We start from the raw sequence: 16563 nt of genomic DNA on the forward strand, positions 1-16563 counted from the left end.
TGAGGAGGAGCAGGAGAGGCATCGGGGTCTACCGGTCAAGGGTCAGAGCCAAGCAGGTTTCGTTCATCAAACTCCCGAAAAGGTGCCGGTCTGGGATCACTCTGCATGCCGTGCCACGATGAAAACTGATTAACATGGGCGAGGAGGAGCTGATCCCCCACCTGCAAACGCCGAACCCGCCGAGCGCCTCATACAGTCTGCACTCTGTCTGCACTCAGTATCAAACCAGCTCTGCGGTGCGGAGAAGCTAATTAACAGTTATCGACTTGTAATTAACGTGTACAGCTGTTCTGTGGACTGCATACGTAGTGAAGCTGCAGGGGGAAATTGACGAGACGGAGCTACGTGATGGACGTAAAAGGCACGTCTGAGTGGGAGCCCTGAAAGGTCTGCTTTCTGCAAATTTGTTTAGGGTTCTTGTTTATATATGTGCATCTATCTGCAGTTTGTCAATGAAACGGTGCCGCAGCCCGAGATGCCAGCCTATTCATCTACTGGGAACGCCGATGGGGCGTTTAGACTCCGAAGGAGGAGGACGGGTCTGGCTGGAGAGAGCTACGAACTGAGCGTGGGGGTGTTCTCTTCATCCAACCCCTCAAGAGCGCTTTAACACAGTGGAATACGCAGAGCACTTTCTGGGAGCGCTGTCCTCCGTGGAGATGTCACATGACCTGTGCATTGTTAACAACACAATCTCCCCCATTCAGTCAGTCGTGCGCGAGTCATAACCAGTAGGAACAGCCATTATGCCTCTGCAATATGCCACATGAGAGGGCCTCTTCACAGTTAATATGATTTTCAAGAGTTCAGTAGTATCGCCCTGCTAGTTTTGCAACTGGGCCTACTGCTTGCACGTGCTCTCTGACTGAGTTAAGCAGGGAGAGTGTCAGAAGTGATGTGGAGGTACAGTGTAACCCATCTGTCTGGCACCTCCACTCTGTCCATCAGGACGTCAGCATGGTTGGGAACCTGCATCCGTTCACAAAATCCAGGATCTTACCCAGATTAGCCTCCAAAACTGTCTTAAATGCAGGCCTACAAGAAACCGTTTCTGCGATTAGGAGAAGACACTTAAAAAAAACCCACATGAACAAGTAGAACTTCTATGCCAGCTTGTTTTTAAAAGAACACTGTCATTCGTCACTCAATCTAGCAGCAACTCAGAGTCCGTGTGCCATCGGGCTTAGCTTTGAGAAGATAAGCACCTTTTCCTACTCCACCAGAGCCTTTCACCAGGAACAAATCTGGATTTTCCCTGGCGTGGTTTCCTTCAGGTCCACCTCGTTTGCAGGACTGAATGATAACCCGGTCCCCAGGGCCAGAAGGCTTTGTTTTGCCGTACAACCGCCTGACCTGGTGGGACAGCAGGGTGTGATAAGCACCACGATCCTTGGCCGGACAAGCGAGAGCGACGGTGGGCTGGAGCGGCAGCGACCTCCGTGCGGGAGCAGGAGGTCGAAGGCGGCTTGCCAGAGGGTTCGGCGGGATAGTGAGGCTTCAGCATGCCCAGCTCTGCCACACTCCTGCAGCTGCCCCCCCAACACACCACCAAGTCCTGGATGACAGAAGAAGAAGGCTGCAGAGGCTCAGGCTTGATAACATGCTGCAACCATTCCGTAGGCTGTGGGTGAGGACTGGTGCTATCAGCTTATCACACCATCCAGATAGCTGGAGAGGGAGCTGAGATTGAAAAAACCTCTTCTGTCTCTGTCTAAAGGCATGGGGGGGGGGGGTATAAAAGAAGCTTACCTTAAACTCTTTTTTTTCCCCATTGTATTTGCCACTGTTGGGTCCATCATAAGACTTTTTGGGTGCTGTCCAAATAATAGAGCAATTGTTTTGTGTTTTTTCACATAGCAATTTTGATCATTTACCTGCCACTTTTATACAAGGCAACTTACAATTATGACTTAATACTTGAGGGTCAAGGGCCTTGCTCACCAACAGTGAGCAACTTGGTAGTGGGGGGGGCTTGAACCAGCAACCTTCTGATTACAAGTTCAGTACCTTAACCACCTGTTTTAACAAGTCGAGTGATTCACAACTAGGAAGCAAATATAAACATCACTCATAGTTAATGAAAAAATAGGCTGAAAATTCCCATTAAAATGATTATTGGTGGTTGCTCTGTTGGTCTTTAACAGGATTTACTGGCTCAGTTCCAGCTTTGTTCTGCTTTTCAACAAAACCTTTTCATTTCTGATGAAACCCACTCAGGTTCAAGAGGGGCCAGTTTGCTGAAGAATTCCATCTGTGGAAGGAGGTTTGAAGAAGCGAAGACTAAACTGAGCAGGGCAAACCTGCTCCGCAGGCGAAGTGAATCACAGGAGAATATTCTGGAATCCCCTCCTGTAGTTCTGCCCAGACTCCTGACACATGACACACGTGTGAGAAATGGAAATCCATACCGCTGCATGTGAGTGACACTGATCACAGGTACAGATATAGACATTTAGTTCCCTTAAAAAGAGATGAATATTAGTCTTTCCACTATGATTAATACCTAACCCTAACACACTCAAGAGCACGCACGCACACACACAAACGCACACACACAAATCAGGACCAAGAATACAACGTTTGCTTGTCCACATTATCTTTTTCTTTTTAATATTGTTTACAGAGAGAAAACCTAATGCAAAGCCATTTGTTTGTTTTCCTCCTGTGTGTGTGTGTGTGTATACTATTAATCCTCAGGTAATTAGGCAACAGCAGATATATACAACAATTTAACAAGAGTAGATATGAAACAGGTAATGGAACAAACGCTCTTACCAGGCTATCGATGCCACCCAGAGTGTGATTGGCACTGTAGAGTGAATAGGTCAGCTGGTAGACCCCATCATTGGTTTCACTGTTTCCATAGAAACCAACACCCACTGCAGTGCTGAGAATGAAAAGGGCAAAAGTACATTTTCCATTCTGAATGATTGTTCCAGGTTTATTACATGTTCTTTAATACAGTTTTTATAAGTAAACTCTAATACAACAAATTGATTCAAAGCAACACACTTTACAGAAGACTTGTAAGGTCATATAAATGATGTTGACTTTGCTTTAACTCAAATTGTTAGCTGACCTCTTGGGTTGCGATTAAAAAGAACATTTCAGAGTACAGGGTAATATTCATAAAGCACATGTTAACACCCACACAAGGTCTTCAGTCAGTATGTGAATCAGACACACTCCCCATCTTCTCCCTCACGTTCCCATTAACGGAACCAGTCATTTGGAAGAAGAAACGAGAACATAACATAAAGCTGACTGCAGTGCTTGAATAAGTCATGTTAATTAGAGCACAGCGGAGCGTTTCATGAACCCGCGGCCTGGCATTAGTGCCTCTGCTCCGCCCCTACCGCCAGCTCCACCCGTCCCACGGCCATGCCCCTACCACGAGCACCACCTCAGACCGGCGCGCCGGAGCCTCGCCTCCCCCGGGCCGCTTTATTGGCCGTGCAGGATCTATCCGCCGCCCGATGCCCGTCTCAATCGGAAGGGCTCCCCTGTTCCCTCCACACGTTCCGAGTGTCTCTCAGAAGCCGTGAACAAAGACAGAGAGCAGTTGGGACGCGGGCACTAAATCTCTCCATGATGGCGTGCGACACGGCTCGGGAACGTTGGGATGATTTGGGATGATTCCAAGGATCTCCCTAGTCATATCCTCAGTGGATAAACAGTTCCCCTCGCCCCGGCCTGTACGCTCACATGACTGATGATGCAATTTCTGCCTATCAGATTAAACTGAAGTCACTCTTGTTACCAGGGGTCAGAGGGTAACTCGGAGAGGCAAGTAAAAGGCAGGTCCTGATCCTCCATGTGACCCCTGTGACCCCTGCCATCAATCACTTCTGTAGTGAAGCCTCGTAGAAGAACCCAGTTTGCTTTGACGCAGGGAGACAGAGTGAGAGTGAGACATAGAACCAGAGATGGAGGGCGCAACAGACTTCGCACTGCTAGGAACAAAGCGGGCTAAAATTGCTGCTAATATAAACAAAGGAAATCAATAAGAGGACAATAGGGAGCGAACAGATGAACCGAGCAGTCGTGCTGTTAGAGGTGCCCCAGCAGCGCGGATGTGGAATGTGAGCGTGTGTGCATGTGTGTGTGTGTGTGTGCGTGTGTGTGTGCGTGTGTGTGTGTGTAGAAGAGGGCCATCCTGTCTCTGGAACCTCCTGACCGCGGTGGAAGCTGTCCTAGGCCCGCGGTGCTTCAGTTTGCATTAGCAGGTTCTCCATGTGCACTGCTTCTACGTCAGCTCACAGGGAACACGGCGCTTTCATTACATTACATCTCACTTAAAGCTCCCACGTTTCCATTCATTTCCCCTCCACTACTCAAATCAGACAAAAATAAGAATGAATAGTCCAGGGACAGGCTCACGTACGATGACTAATGTGCGGGGGATCTTTCAAATGAGAACAGGGGAAAAAAGAACCTGGCAGAAGTGCAAACATTCGAGCACATGACATAAGCTCTCAAAGTTCACTTCTCGCCAAACAGCACAGGCACCCCGTGTAGTTTTCAAAATTGGCCCCCCAGGCACAGACGAGCGGGTGTGGACAAAATGGTGGGCGGACGGAAACGCTGCCAGTCATGCTTCATTGCAGCCACCCTGCAGCACGTCTGCCCACACCTGCCAGGGTCAAGGGCACACCCTTCTCTCCGTCTCACCACCAGAGCTGTTCCGGCCGCCACTTGGGGGACTATCGGGATGTCGTTTGGACCAATTAACATGGGGAAGAGGGTTTGTTTACAGATCATACGGGGCCCAATATTCTGGCATCGGCGCCCTGTTCCTGCAAGCGATGGGCCCCCAGAAAGACACAGTGTGGCCAGGCCTCCGGAAAGGCCTTATTGCATGCATCTCTGCCTCCAGTCCGTACTGTACATCTCTAACAGGCTGCTCATATCATCAAAGTGCTGCACATGACCACAGCTGATTGACCACATACAGAGAAAGGGCTTAGGAGAAATTCTCTACCAATATTTACTGTGTGGTGGCAGTCTAACATGGGGGATAGGGTTTGTTTACAGACTATATGAGGTCCTATATCTTGGCACCGACGCCCTGTGCCAGAGGGAGACGTTCCAGCAAGCGTGGGCCCTCCAGAAAGACCTCGGAACATCCGGGGATCCAGAAAGACCTCACTGTAGCTGGGCCACCAGAAAGGCATCAGAGCAGTAGGGCCTCCAGACAGGACCGCACATCTCAAACAGGCTGCTTATATCATCAAAGTGCTGCTAACTGACCACAGCTAATTGACTTGGCTTCTAAGAAGCCTGCAGATACAGAGAAAGGGCTTAGGAGAAATTCTCTACTGGCTGAGGTCTTTCAGATAGCCCTAAATAAATAAATAAATACTGAGGATGAATGAGTAATGCGGCATCAGACTCAAGGATTGTGTGATAAAACACCACGTGCACCATTGCAACTTCTTAACTAAAGCTTGGTGCATTCCACAAAGAGCAGGGGCTGTTATGCAGTAGTTTATGAAAACAGAGAGAATTGACCTGCTTGAGCTCTGGCCAGTGGTCATGAGAGCTTTCTGAATCTGACACGCTTTCATTAGTCGGGCTGGTTTTTTAGCTTTCACAAATAATTGAAGAAAACAAATGCATAAAATCAGTATTCAAATGGGTGACACTGAGCCTACAAACCCAGGAAAAGCTAACACAACTTTAACAAAGATTAACATTAACCAAATTAAGCTCGCACACACCGACAAGAAACTTGGTCACCCGAAAAGAAGTTGACATTCACAGGAGGTCTATATTTGTAAATAGTGGTGGGCTGGTGTGTGTGTGTGTGGGGGGGGGGGGGGGGGGGTGTTAGAGCAGCAGAGGAAAACAGCAAGTCACAGTCCAAGCCTCCAGACATGGCTGTGCTCAGGCAGGCGAGAAAAACCTGCACGTATTCTAGGAGCTGCGCAATGCACAAGCTTCAGGAAAGACACCCTGCCATGGCACTGCGCAAGCACCTCCTGATTCCCCTGAATATGGAGGCAATGTAATATTTAACTAAGAATTGCGCAGCGTAGGCAACAGCAGCAGCCTACAGCGATGCGCACGCTGATAACTCTCTTTACCTCCTCTTGGCCATCTGCAGCTCCTGCTATTCACAATGTGTCACACAAGATGAACAAAACAATGCTGCAGGAAATTGTGAAAAACTTTGAAATTGGTAAAGGCTTTGAAAGAGGAAACTGTAAAGCTATAGATCTGCGTTTATTTGTTATCAGAGCTGATTCGTAGGTTTAAATGAGCTACGGATGGGCAATTGATTTTCAGAAATAGCTCTGTCAATATATGTCTATGGTCCAAATCAAAACCAAAAGTCACAGGTTTCAGGGTTTTTTTGCCATTTAAACATGTATGTCTGTGTCAGTATAAATGCAGTTAGTTTTTCAACAAGGCCCACTGCGGAGCATGGGGAAGGGTGAAGAGACAAACCCCTGTGTGCTAAGCAGCGTCACGAAGCTAATTCGATCTGAACTCGGCATTTACGCGTCTGTCGCAAGATTAAGGTGAATTCTATGATTCAATTAAGCTCTTTGGCAAACAAACTGGAATTCTGAAGAAGTAGGAATATGAGCAAAGGGGCTGAACCGCCAACTCCTGGTGGCGCAGGGTCGATGGCATTATGGGAGTGGGGCTCAATAGCTCTACAGAGTATGATGTCACAACAAAACAAAAATAATCACTTAGTCATCGCAGGGTTGAAAGGGAGAATTTTCACATGGCAAATAAATAAATACAGTAAATGCTTTTTAAATTGTAAGGTTTTTTTTTTCCTGTATATATACACATTAAATTCAGGATGTTTTTAATGTTATTTCTGCCAGCCAAGCTGTGCTTGTCAGTATTATGTGTGTGACAGAGTATGACGCATTCAGAGTGTGAACGGAATGAGGTGCTGCTCTCTGCGGACCACCGATGCCGCTCAGAATCGTGCTCAGTGGCCCGGCTCACGAGCGTCCGGGTCACAGTCACACCTGTCTCTTCACTACTCCTCTCACTACTCCTGCCAGGCACAGGTGTGTGTGATGGTGCCATGCGCACGTGCACCACCGCAACCTGAGCTCCGTGTGTCGTCCAGCCACTTCGCCTTCCGCTTCATGTTTGCCCATTTTCCGCTCATGGCGCTGGGTGTAGTGAGTCTTGGTCTGGAGGAGGCCGGTCCCTCTCAGCGACTGCTGCAGGCCAGCGGCACGTCTTGCCCAAAATCACTGTCTGCACACCTGGTCTCGCTTCTGTGTGCATCATGCTCCTAAGCCTTTTCAGCTCGAAAGGGTTTGGCTCAGTCACTCCTGACCTCTCATACCCACCACTGCAAATCCGTAAATCCAGTCCCCACTGCAACACCCTGTTCCCCTTGGAAAGATACGGCGGCCCTTCCAAAAGGAATGTCACAGGATAACGTCAATCTCTTTTTATCCGCACACATCCTGCCACCCCAGTTGCCCTCGTCACTTTGCCTGGACTGTGAGTCGGAATCGGGTCCTGTCAGCACATCTCATCGTAAACAGGGCTGGGATCGGAATTGTGATCAGGCCATTATTACAAAGCGTGGACTCCCGCCTCCCCTCCTGTTTCGAAACACAAAGGCTGGAACTGCAGAGATAAAATACTCATTCTGTCTGAACACATGGACTCAGACACAGTATTGACAGGCTGAACTAATGCAGAATGCAGGAATAATTGCACCCCTGCGTTTTCACTGTTCCCCTTCATAACAAAAGGAAAATGCTGGGGAAATCTAGTAGCAATCTTATCACTTTACTCGATGCACTTGTGGGCTGTTATTTAGTTAAAATCTCCTGTCCGGTCCTTGTTTTCCTCCCCAAGACAACTGTACACAGAGTAGTCCCTGTTTCTGTGCTGCCGGTGCTGACTTCTGGGGAGCCACGTAGCCAAGGGCCAGAGAGCGGGACAGACTTACCATATGACAAGGCCCGTGACCACTGCGGCCCACGTGACACAGCAGGCGTCTGGCGTCTTGGTCTCCTCGCCTCTCTTCCTGCGAGAGAAGCACAGGCAGCTCCAGTAGACGGCCAGCGGCAGGAAAGTCAGGCCCAGGCCCCCAACAGCCACGCAGGCCAGGACGACAAGGGACTGGCCCACAGGGGACGGAGATCAGAGCAGAGGGGAACACAGGGAGAAAGTCAGCAGCTAATTGAGGATGAAAAGGCTAATATATGGACAATAACAGTTTTATTCCTCCCATAGGCATAATTTGGGCTTAATCCAGCTAATGGGTGCTAAATGTTGAAGGATTCCCTAGATTAGAGATGGGAAATGCATGCAAGTGGATGAGCTGCTCGGAGATGTTTATTCAAAATAAAGCAGGCTAGAGAGTCAGGCTAAAAATTCTGTGTGTTTGTGCATATGTGGTGTGTATCTGCGCATGGTTTTGAGCGTGGCTGCAAATTGCTATGGTAACACACATGGACTGAGGCAAAGCAGAAATGATCAAATGATCCTCTTTGAATCGAGCATCATGTGATTACAGAGGTGAGACAAGATAGAGCTCTGCAGTCATGTGACCCCCAAGCTAGCAGAGCCCGCAGGAGTGGTGTACGAGAGACGGCGCCATAAACAGAACTGAAAGCCTGCAAACACCGCATTTGTCAGCGAGACTGAAATGTAAAATGGTTCCCCGAATTGCACAGTGAATAATACATCCATTATTTTTGGAGAGCCTTGAAGTCAGCTAATGGGGGTCAATCACACCGGTATCTTGCTATTAGAGCAGTACATAGCAACTCTAATACACCACATGTTGCATAATAGTAAAAACTAATTAGAGTAATTTAGAGTCATTTGCCAAAATTTTCCAAACACTAACATCTTCTGAGATTTGCAAATGTTATGTGACCAGCACATTATTTATATAGATTTTGTAATTTTTATAATGTGTTACGTTGTCTACTTTATAAGCATTTTGTGTTTTCGATCACTGATGCTACTCTTACGTTGGCTTTCTTCAGTTTTGGTTAGTGCACTTTTATGTTCAGCTTCAGTTTTGGTTAGTGCACTTTTATGTTCAGCTTCAGTTTTGGTTAGTGCACTTTTATGTTCAGCTTCAGTTTTGTTAGTGCACTTTTATGTTCAGCTTCAGTTTTGTTAGTGCACTTTTATGTTCAGCTTCAGTTTTGGTTAGTGCACTTTTATGTTCAGCTTCAGTTTTGTTAGTTTCATTCAACTTTTCAGCTGGAGACTCATATTTGTGACTACGTGCTTCGCCCGTGACAATAATAAGAAATACACACATAAAATAAGAAAAAGCACCTTGCATACATAAAATAAGACAAACTGTTGCCACAAAGTTGGAATCGTGTAATTGTCTAAAATATCTATCTTCTAAAACGTTTGCATGCACTGTTCTTCTTCTGCCAGACCTTAATGCCGGCACTGTGCATTCCGACATGTAGAACCTTGAGGAGGTTCGGTATTCTGTAGCGAGCGATGCGGTCAACAGCAGGTGATGCGCTCTGCACATCAGCATGCAGCGGCCATGCACCGTCACTCTACACGCTGTACCGCTCCATGGCTAAGCCATGGAGCAGCTGCAGCGTTCCCACACTTCCATCTCACAGTATCAACGCAATATCAGCACTTGACCGGGCAGATCAAGAAGGGCAAAAATTTCATGAACTGAGTAGTGGCAAAGGTGGCAGCCCAATGCCACGTTTAACATCACCGTGGCCATTTTCCCGCCAATGCCGCAGAGTCCATAGAGACTGCATGGCTACGTGCTTGATTTTATACACCTGTTAGCGGTGCCTTCAGCTGAAACACCTGAATAACTGATCAATTAGGAAAGGCGTCCAGCATACTTTTGCCAATATATACATATTAATGTTCCATAGTTATCTCCATTGTTATGAACTGCAAATACTGAGTTCTCTATGAATGGCAAGCAAAAGAGAGCAGCATGGCGGAGCCATTTCTGAGTTCCCACGAAGGGCAGCGCACGCTCGACAGATGCAGAACTATAAGCGCTGGCACTATGCTCTCAGAAAGCCTGGCGCAGACCTCAGCAGGGCTTACCCCACGTGGAGAGAGAGCGCGTAGGTCTCCGACGCAGTGTTCCACTCTACTCGACGGGAAGGCCTTTTCAGATGCGTACTCTCACTCAGCAACGTTTAGAAGGACGTTACTCAGTTCAGTAATCAGAAAAGCTATCTCAGCTTACCTTTCTAAAGCGAGCTGCAGCCTGTTCATAATATCCTCATCCAGAGGAGTAGCGTTTGCTTGAGTGAATTTTACTCATCCCATTATGTAAGGCACAGCACTGGGATTTAGTGAGCAAAATTAAATTTACTGAGAGCTGGTGAGCACAGATATATTACTGGCACTCTAAGGCAAAGTATGGAGAATTAACCACTGAACCAAAAAAAGACCTTCAGTGAAATGCTATAAGCTAACCAGAGAAAAATCAACAGTGTAGCTACGAAGGTGGAAGAGGTCATGAAGCAGGAAACACTGTCAGAGGACAATGCATGACCCTGGAACGATACAGAATGATCTTGCTACCAGAGATTTCTCACAGTGGCCTGAAGCTATACGCACTCCTTTGCCCCAATGACTAAATTTAGCTCATTCTTATCAGATGCCATATTCACGTTGTACATATTAATAGAAATTACTGACTGTAATTGAGAAAATACATAAGAGATCGTCAGAAGAATGTGAGATGATGCAGAAAGGAGTCCCGAGATGAATGATTTCAACTTTGAAACACTCTGAGGTGATGAAAGCCACTGTCATGTTTAAATGGCTCTTTTATGAGCATTGTCACGAAACAGCTCAGGGCTAAACACACTAGAAAATGTAGAGAGTGGGAAAATATAGATTTTATTGTTTAAATAAAATAATAGGCATCTGTTTTCCTCATATGTTCATTTAGGATTCTTACACACGCAGTTTACAAAATAAACTAAACAAGTACTTGATCTTTGAAGGGAAACAGAAAATGTGCCGTGAAACAACAACATGGCAAGAACAGCATCTAATGTTACAAAGGGAGCAATCAAAAGATTCAATCCATTTCACAATCACTTGCTAGCCGATCGGGGAAGGCTCACTTTATTCCACTTTATTTTTCTACTTCCACTTATTTACTGAGATACAAAATATATAAACGTACTTTCTTTCCTTACTGATTTGTTTAGGTGGAATCTAGGTATCTGAAATCAGACTTTGGTCCTGCTATGTATGCTGGACTGTGGCGCTCCTCATGAGCTGAACATGTGAAATATCTAAACCACAGCCCCGTGGTCCATCTGTGCCTCCTTTGTGTCTATAGTAAACCATCAGTCTAACACAGGCACTCCCACACTGAATCTTGAGGAGAGCCATTTGTATTCAAAGATAGTCAATCTGTGGACTAATGTATGTGGAATGCAGAGTGGATCCAGAACACAGCTGAGGCCACACTTTTTTTTCAGTGCTTCAGTGCCAGTGTGGGAGCTATTTTAAACTGTAACACAATGTTAATGGCACTGAAACAGTCTTAAGACTCCTTGAAAAGAATTTTCCCTCTCCAGGTGTGTTTACGTGACATGGCTACCATACAAAGAATAAGCAAATCAGTCCAGTAGCACACAAAAGACACGAAACCCACACCAAGAGACATGGCCTGTGGATGTTCAAGACACTGCTGGCTTTGTTAGTAATAGCATAATTATGGAATCAAGTTCACAAGTCTTCCCCTTGGCCATTACTTGGAGAATTCTAAAGATATGTTCATTTAGATGTCACATAATGGATTTAGCTCATAAAAAAGGAATGAGTTCATGGTTTTTGATTGTCCAATCATCATTTCCATCTAAATATCATTTCAAATATAATTATGCCAATTTAAGCCGTTTCCTGATTAAACAGCTAAACGTGTCTTTGTCACTATTCAGCCAGGATGTTTACACTGTTCTAATGCTTCAAAGTGATATGAGCTCAGTCGCGCGTGCCTCCGTGCCTGGGTGTACGTCCACCTGGACGCCCAGCTACCGAGGTAGTCACGCGCCCTCTGGAGACAGCAAAACCAGGGCACTGACCTGCTGGTAGTTCACTTCCTCCGGTTTAAAGGTGTTGTCAACTGCATGGAAATTAAAGTTAATATGTGGGAAATTGTGAAGCCAGTAAGTCCACCACGGGGCAATGTAGTCTTGTCGCGCGAATGCCATTCTGCACACAACCTGACACTTAATCGCCCGAGTTATCCTCGCGCCTCACTTTCCAAACAAAACGAGTACCAACAAAAACGAAGTACGTAGGCGCTCAAATCGCGAGGCAAGGGCACCACGTAAAAGCATTTCCTCTTGTGCGTTCCGCCTTAAACGACACATAGCACAGCAATTAAGCTATAACTGCAACGCCGCTCGAGGAGCAGTGAGCGCGCAGTTCAAGGAGCGCTCAGGAGCTCGCGCACAACGCTGTTCCTGACGCATCTGCGCACGAGCAGGTCGTCTGAGAGTCGGCCAACCTTCTTCATTTGTGTGACAAGTCGCCCTGAAACCGAGGGCCAGTTCCAATGCTCGATGCAGTTACGCGTTAAAAGCGTGAGTAGGCTGCACCGTGGAAGACAGACTGTTCTACTCAGGTTACGTTAAATCTCGAAGGATATTAGAAATGTATTAGGCCATATCCAAAAGCATCCATATCTCGAAGGTTTGATTGCCAAAGAGGTTTTAATGCTTCCTTTAGGCGTGTTATTAAAAACAGAATGCGCGTATATTGTGTGCGCATATAAATGAACTGAACTTGTAACGAAAAATGTCCAGAGAAAGGTTCATATTTTATTTAGAATACGTTTGCCTTCTTCACAGGGAAAGCCTTCAACAAAATTGCAATTTGTCTAATAATCTGCCTTGCACAGGGCTCAGTATGCATGATACACGCTTTTTTATTTTTAGTGGTCATAATTTTGCATGTGACAACCAGCAGGATTTCAGTTAAATTGTAGGTCTATCTCATCGCCTATGCTTCCACAATGGCTGGTGTGCTGGTGAACTGATTCATTACTTCTTGGGAAGTCAGGGTTACAATACTTCACAGTAACATGTATAACCAAAGAGTTCATACCGTGAGCATTCATTCATTTTGAAGGTGTGACTGTGATGGATGAGAAACTCAAAGAAGAAAGACATTTTTACATGAGGCTTGTACTGAAGACAGTCGTAGAATGGCGTTGAAATCTCCAGCTGTTTCTGAGCGCAACTGTGCACAGCAGGAGGTGAGCTTGGAAGTCAGACATCTCGGGGATCTTAGCTGAATGGATCCAATGTAATGAGATTTAAAGGAAAGCAAAAGCGTCCTAATGATGCAGAAATATGGTGGGAAAAGCACAGCCTGTAAAACTGGTGTTGTTTGCATTCGTGACTTCTTTTCCTCCGATGTTAAACCAGCCTAATGTCGAAGTGGCTTTCACGCCTGCGGTTTGAGTTCATCGGAATTGCCTCGGCGTGACTTCAAGGGGGCGGTGGGGGTTGACCCCAGCAGCGGAGACAGTGTTATTCAAGGTTGACATCTGGTGGACGAAGAAGGCAGTTCAAGTGATTGCATCCGATAGCTGTAATATCACTCCTGAAACCGCTATAGAACCGCTATAGAATAAGGCTGTTTGACCTTTCATTACTTTTCCCCTAAACGTTTGGGTAAAATGATATTAAATATGGAAGCTTTTCCAGCATATGGCATACGTATTCAATGGTATATTCTTATTTTTTGCACCCACTAAAATTAAAGCTAACTTGCATTTAATTATTATTAATAAACTTTTTCATTATCCAGCTCATGGGTGTAGTACATGGTTTCATCTCCATTAGCTAAGTATTGAAAACACGTGCCTGTATATGTCATTGAACATAATGTTGCATATTACTGCTGCTGACTGTATTCAAAGCTACCAGAATGGGAATAACTTGTAGAATTCCCTCGTCAGGAATATGGTGAACCGCTGTGAAGCAAAATATGATATCAGCAGAAAGCTGAGTTAGACCTAAAGTCGACTAGGCTCTATGTTTTGAACGCCTGCTTTCAAGGTCGATTAGTCACCACGGTAATTAGGACGTGAAGGCGCTGAAATCCATCTATCAGATGGGGGCTCCGGAAGCCGGATCTCTCTGGTAGGGGTGGGAATAACCGGCTGAAGGGAACCTGGATCTTACGGCTCCGTTCCTTTCCGAGAGCCGTTTAAAAAAAATCGACGCGTCCTTTTTCATTTCACTTCACATGGATGAAATAGGTTTAGCTGCACAAACTTACTCATGTTGCTAGACCTAATGTCAGTGATCTGCATTGTAAAGATTATGCAAGATTACGCCATATCCCAGTACGCAAATCTTTCCCGCAGGCTTGTTTGTGCGGGGAGTGGTTGTTTATTTGTGCCTTTGAACGTAATCAGAAACTAAAGTTTTATTTCTCTGACTCAGTGCTTTGTTCTCGGGAACTCCGCGACCTCTCTTCATTCTCTCTCTCTCGTTCTCGGTAACTCCGCGACCTCTCTTCATTCTCTCTCTCTCTCTCTCTCTCTCTCTCTCTCTCTCTCTCTCTCTCTCTCTCTCTCTCTCTCTCTCTCTCTCTCTCTCTCTCGTTAAGCCGGAGGGGTCAACTTTGAACGGTATGTTTTAAGCAGCAACCGTCAAATCCTACTGCTTCTGCCTTTAAGGAGCCTAGCGCGACAGCATCTATCTCTTATGACTGGCTGGCTCTCCCTGTTCACTTGGGGGACTGGAGTGGATTTAGGGCAGGCGATAAAAAAAACGGCTCTCAAGTACGACCCGGCTCTCTCCTTTTTTACCAAAAGAACGCAACACCCCCACTCTCCAGTCCTGGTTTACTGCACACCTTAACGATGTGCAGACTATATCAATCTTTATTATGTTTGCAGTTTTACAGTTTAAATTCTATAAAAGGCTTCGGAAGCGCAGCAGTCCTGCTGGGATTATATAGGCAAGCATGTGCCGTGTACTTCTTTTGCATTATGTTCTATTAGGTAGCACCGAATGTGTTAGTTTTCCTTTGACACCAACAAATGGAAAAACAGAACGCCAGTGAGAAGTTCCAGAATATTAATGCATAGCGTTCCTTTTGTCCTCTTCAACTTTACTCGCCGACCATTTGGGCACGACAGCCCACTGGGGGGCATGAAATGCATAATGGAAGGCATCGCAGTGGTCACGGCACACATCAAAGCACGCGTCAAACTGAATGAAAGCTCGTTTTTATTTATTTATTTATTTTTGCTTCCTCACAAAGTGCTTACATCCAGGCTTATTACACCTTCACATCCCTGCTCTCGCGTTGCTGTTTTGCTTTTCTGTGATGGAAAAGGGCGTTGCTATAATGAGGGTCCCCCTTGTTATTGCTTCTTTCATTGCGAGACTTGAATCCCTTTGCATGGCAAGTCATTTAGACCTAAAAATATAAATGAGGATTTACACGTATAGCTCAAACGTGCCCGCTACTACCCGAGATTAAAGTACTAAAGCTCAGCCCCCGCTGCAGCGCAACGGACAGTGTCCTGTCTGGAGCGCGCTGTGATGTGGTCCTTTGGTTGCCTGTTTGGGAAATACGTTATCCAAATGTCCATGTGTGCTATAATTTACTCCTCTTACGCATACCCTTCTATTTCCTTTTCTTTGAGAAAAATTAGAAGGGAACTAATCCAGAGTGTATTTGGACAGCCTGTAGCAGCTGCGAACGTGTGATTAAGTTACCTTTTTTAAATTTACGCCCCCTGCCCTGGCATTTTCGCAGCGAGCGCAGCCATTCCCTTTCTATCCGTAATTGCTTGGCAAACACGAGGTGCAACAGCAAAATCCTCGCGATAGATGTTTGACTTTCCGTCGGTGTCTGTTCGGGACTCACCGTGGAGTTGACGCATCGTTTACTGTCTCCTCCTATCGAGCTCTTCCTATAAGGTCTGTTACCATACCATCGAGTTTGCGTTTCGTCCCGTTTGACCGTTACAAGGGTAATCCATTCGGCCTAAGAAGCAAGGCTGTAGTTTCGTTGCTTGGTGCTTTTCGCACAACATTAGATGGGGAAAGACCATGGACAAAGCCCCTGAAACAGGCTTGTACTCGGGTGTAGTGGTATATACTCGCAGCCCTCTAACGTTTTCGTTGCTGCACTTGCGAATGATAGACAAGCCGCTCGTGTTTCGTCAGCAACTCTACAGTAGCCGCAATGCTCCAGTGCAATGTGCAGTTAAACTGAATAATAGCCCCCGGGTCGTAAATGGGGGGGTCCAGCAACCTGCATCGCTGCAAAGGATAATGGCAATATTGGGAATCTAACTTGGGCCCTTGATTTGTTTTTATTACTTTTTAGCCAGCCCGACTCTGTATCCTGAAATATATATGATTGCGCCAAACGTGATTACGGTGGCGACGAGAACTCCAATGGCCAAACACAATCCTGCGGAACAAACCCGGACGCTGCGAGCGGCGATTTTATGGTGATAATTGCCCCGGCATCGTATTGATTTCGCAATGCGATAGAAAAAGCGAGCCAAACAAAGCGGGTCCTGAAGAAGTCACCAAAGCCTCGATGCGCAAT

General features: G+C 46.1%; 1 protein-coding gene across 4 annotated transcripts in view; it reads right to left on the reverse strand.

Annotated features, from left to right (window-relative positions):
* The window catches only part of ttyh2l (tweety homolog 2, like), a 23005-nt gene extending 10498 nt beyond the window's left edge, over positions 1 to 12507 (reverse strand). For all 4 annotated transcript variants that reach the window (XM_081711341.1, XM_081711340.1, XM_081711339.1 and 1 more), the window contains exons 1-3: positions 12057 to 12507; positions 7940 to 8112; positions 2776 to 2887 (exon numbers count right to left, since the gene is read on the reverse strand). In XM_081711341.1, the coding sequence (XP_081567467.1) occupies positions 2776 to 2887; positions 7940 to 8112; positions 12057 to 12185 (414 nt within the window). In that variant the 5' untranslated portion in view covers positions 12186 to 12507. The remainder of the gene's footprint in view (positions 1 to 2775; positions 2888 to 7939; positions 8113 to 12056) is intronic.
* Between the last annotated feature and the right edge of the window lie 4056 nt (positions 12508 to 16563).

Source organism: Electrophorus electricus, chromosome 3, assembly GCF_041902795.1.
Source record: "Electrophorus electricus isolate QZ-2024a chromosome 3, ASM4190279v1, whole genome shotgun sequence".
Taxonomy (NCBI): domain Eukaryota; kingdom Metazoa; phylum Chordata; class Actinopteri; order Gymnotiformes; family Gymnotidae; genus Electrophorus; species Electrophorus electricus.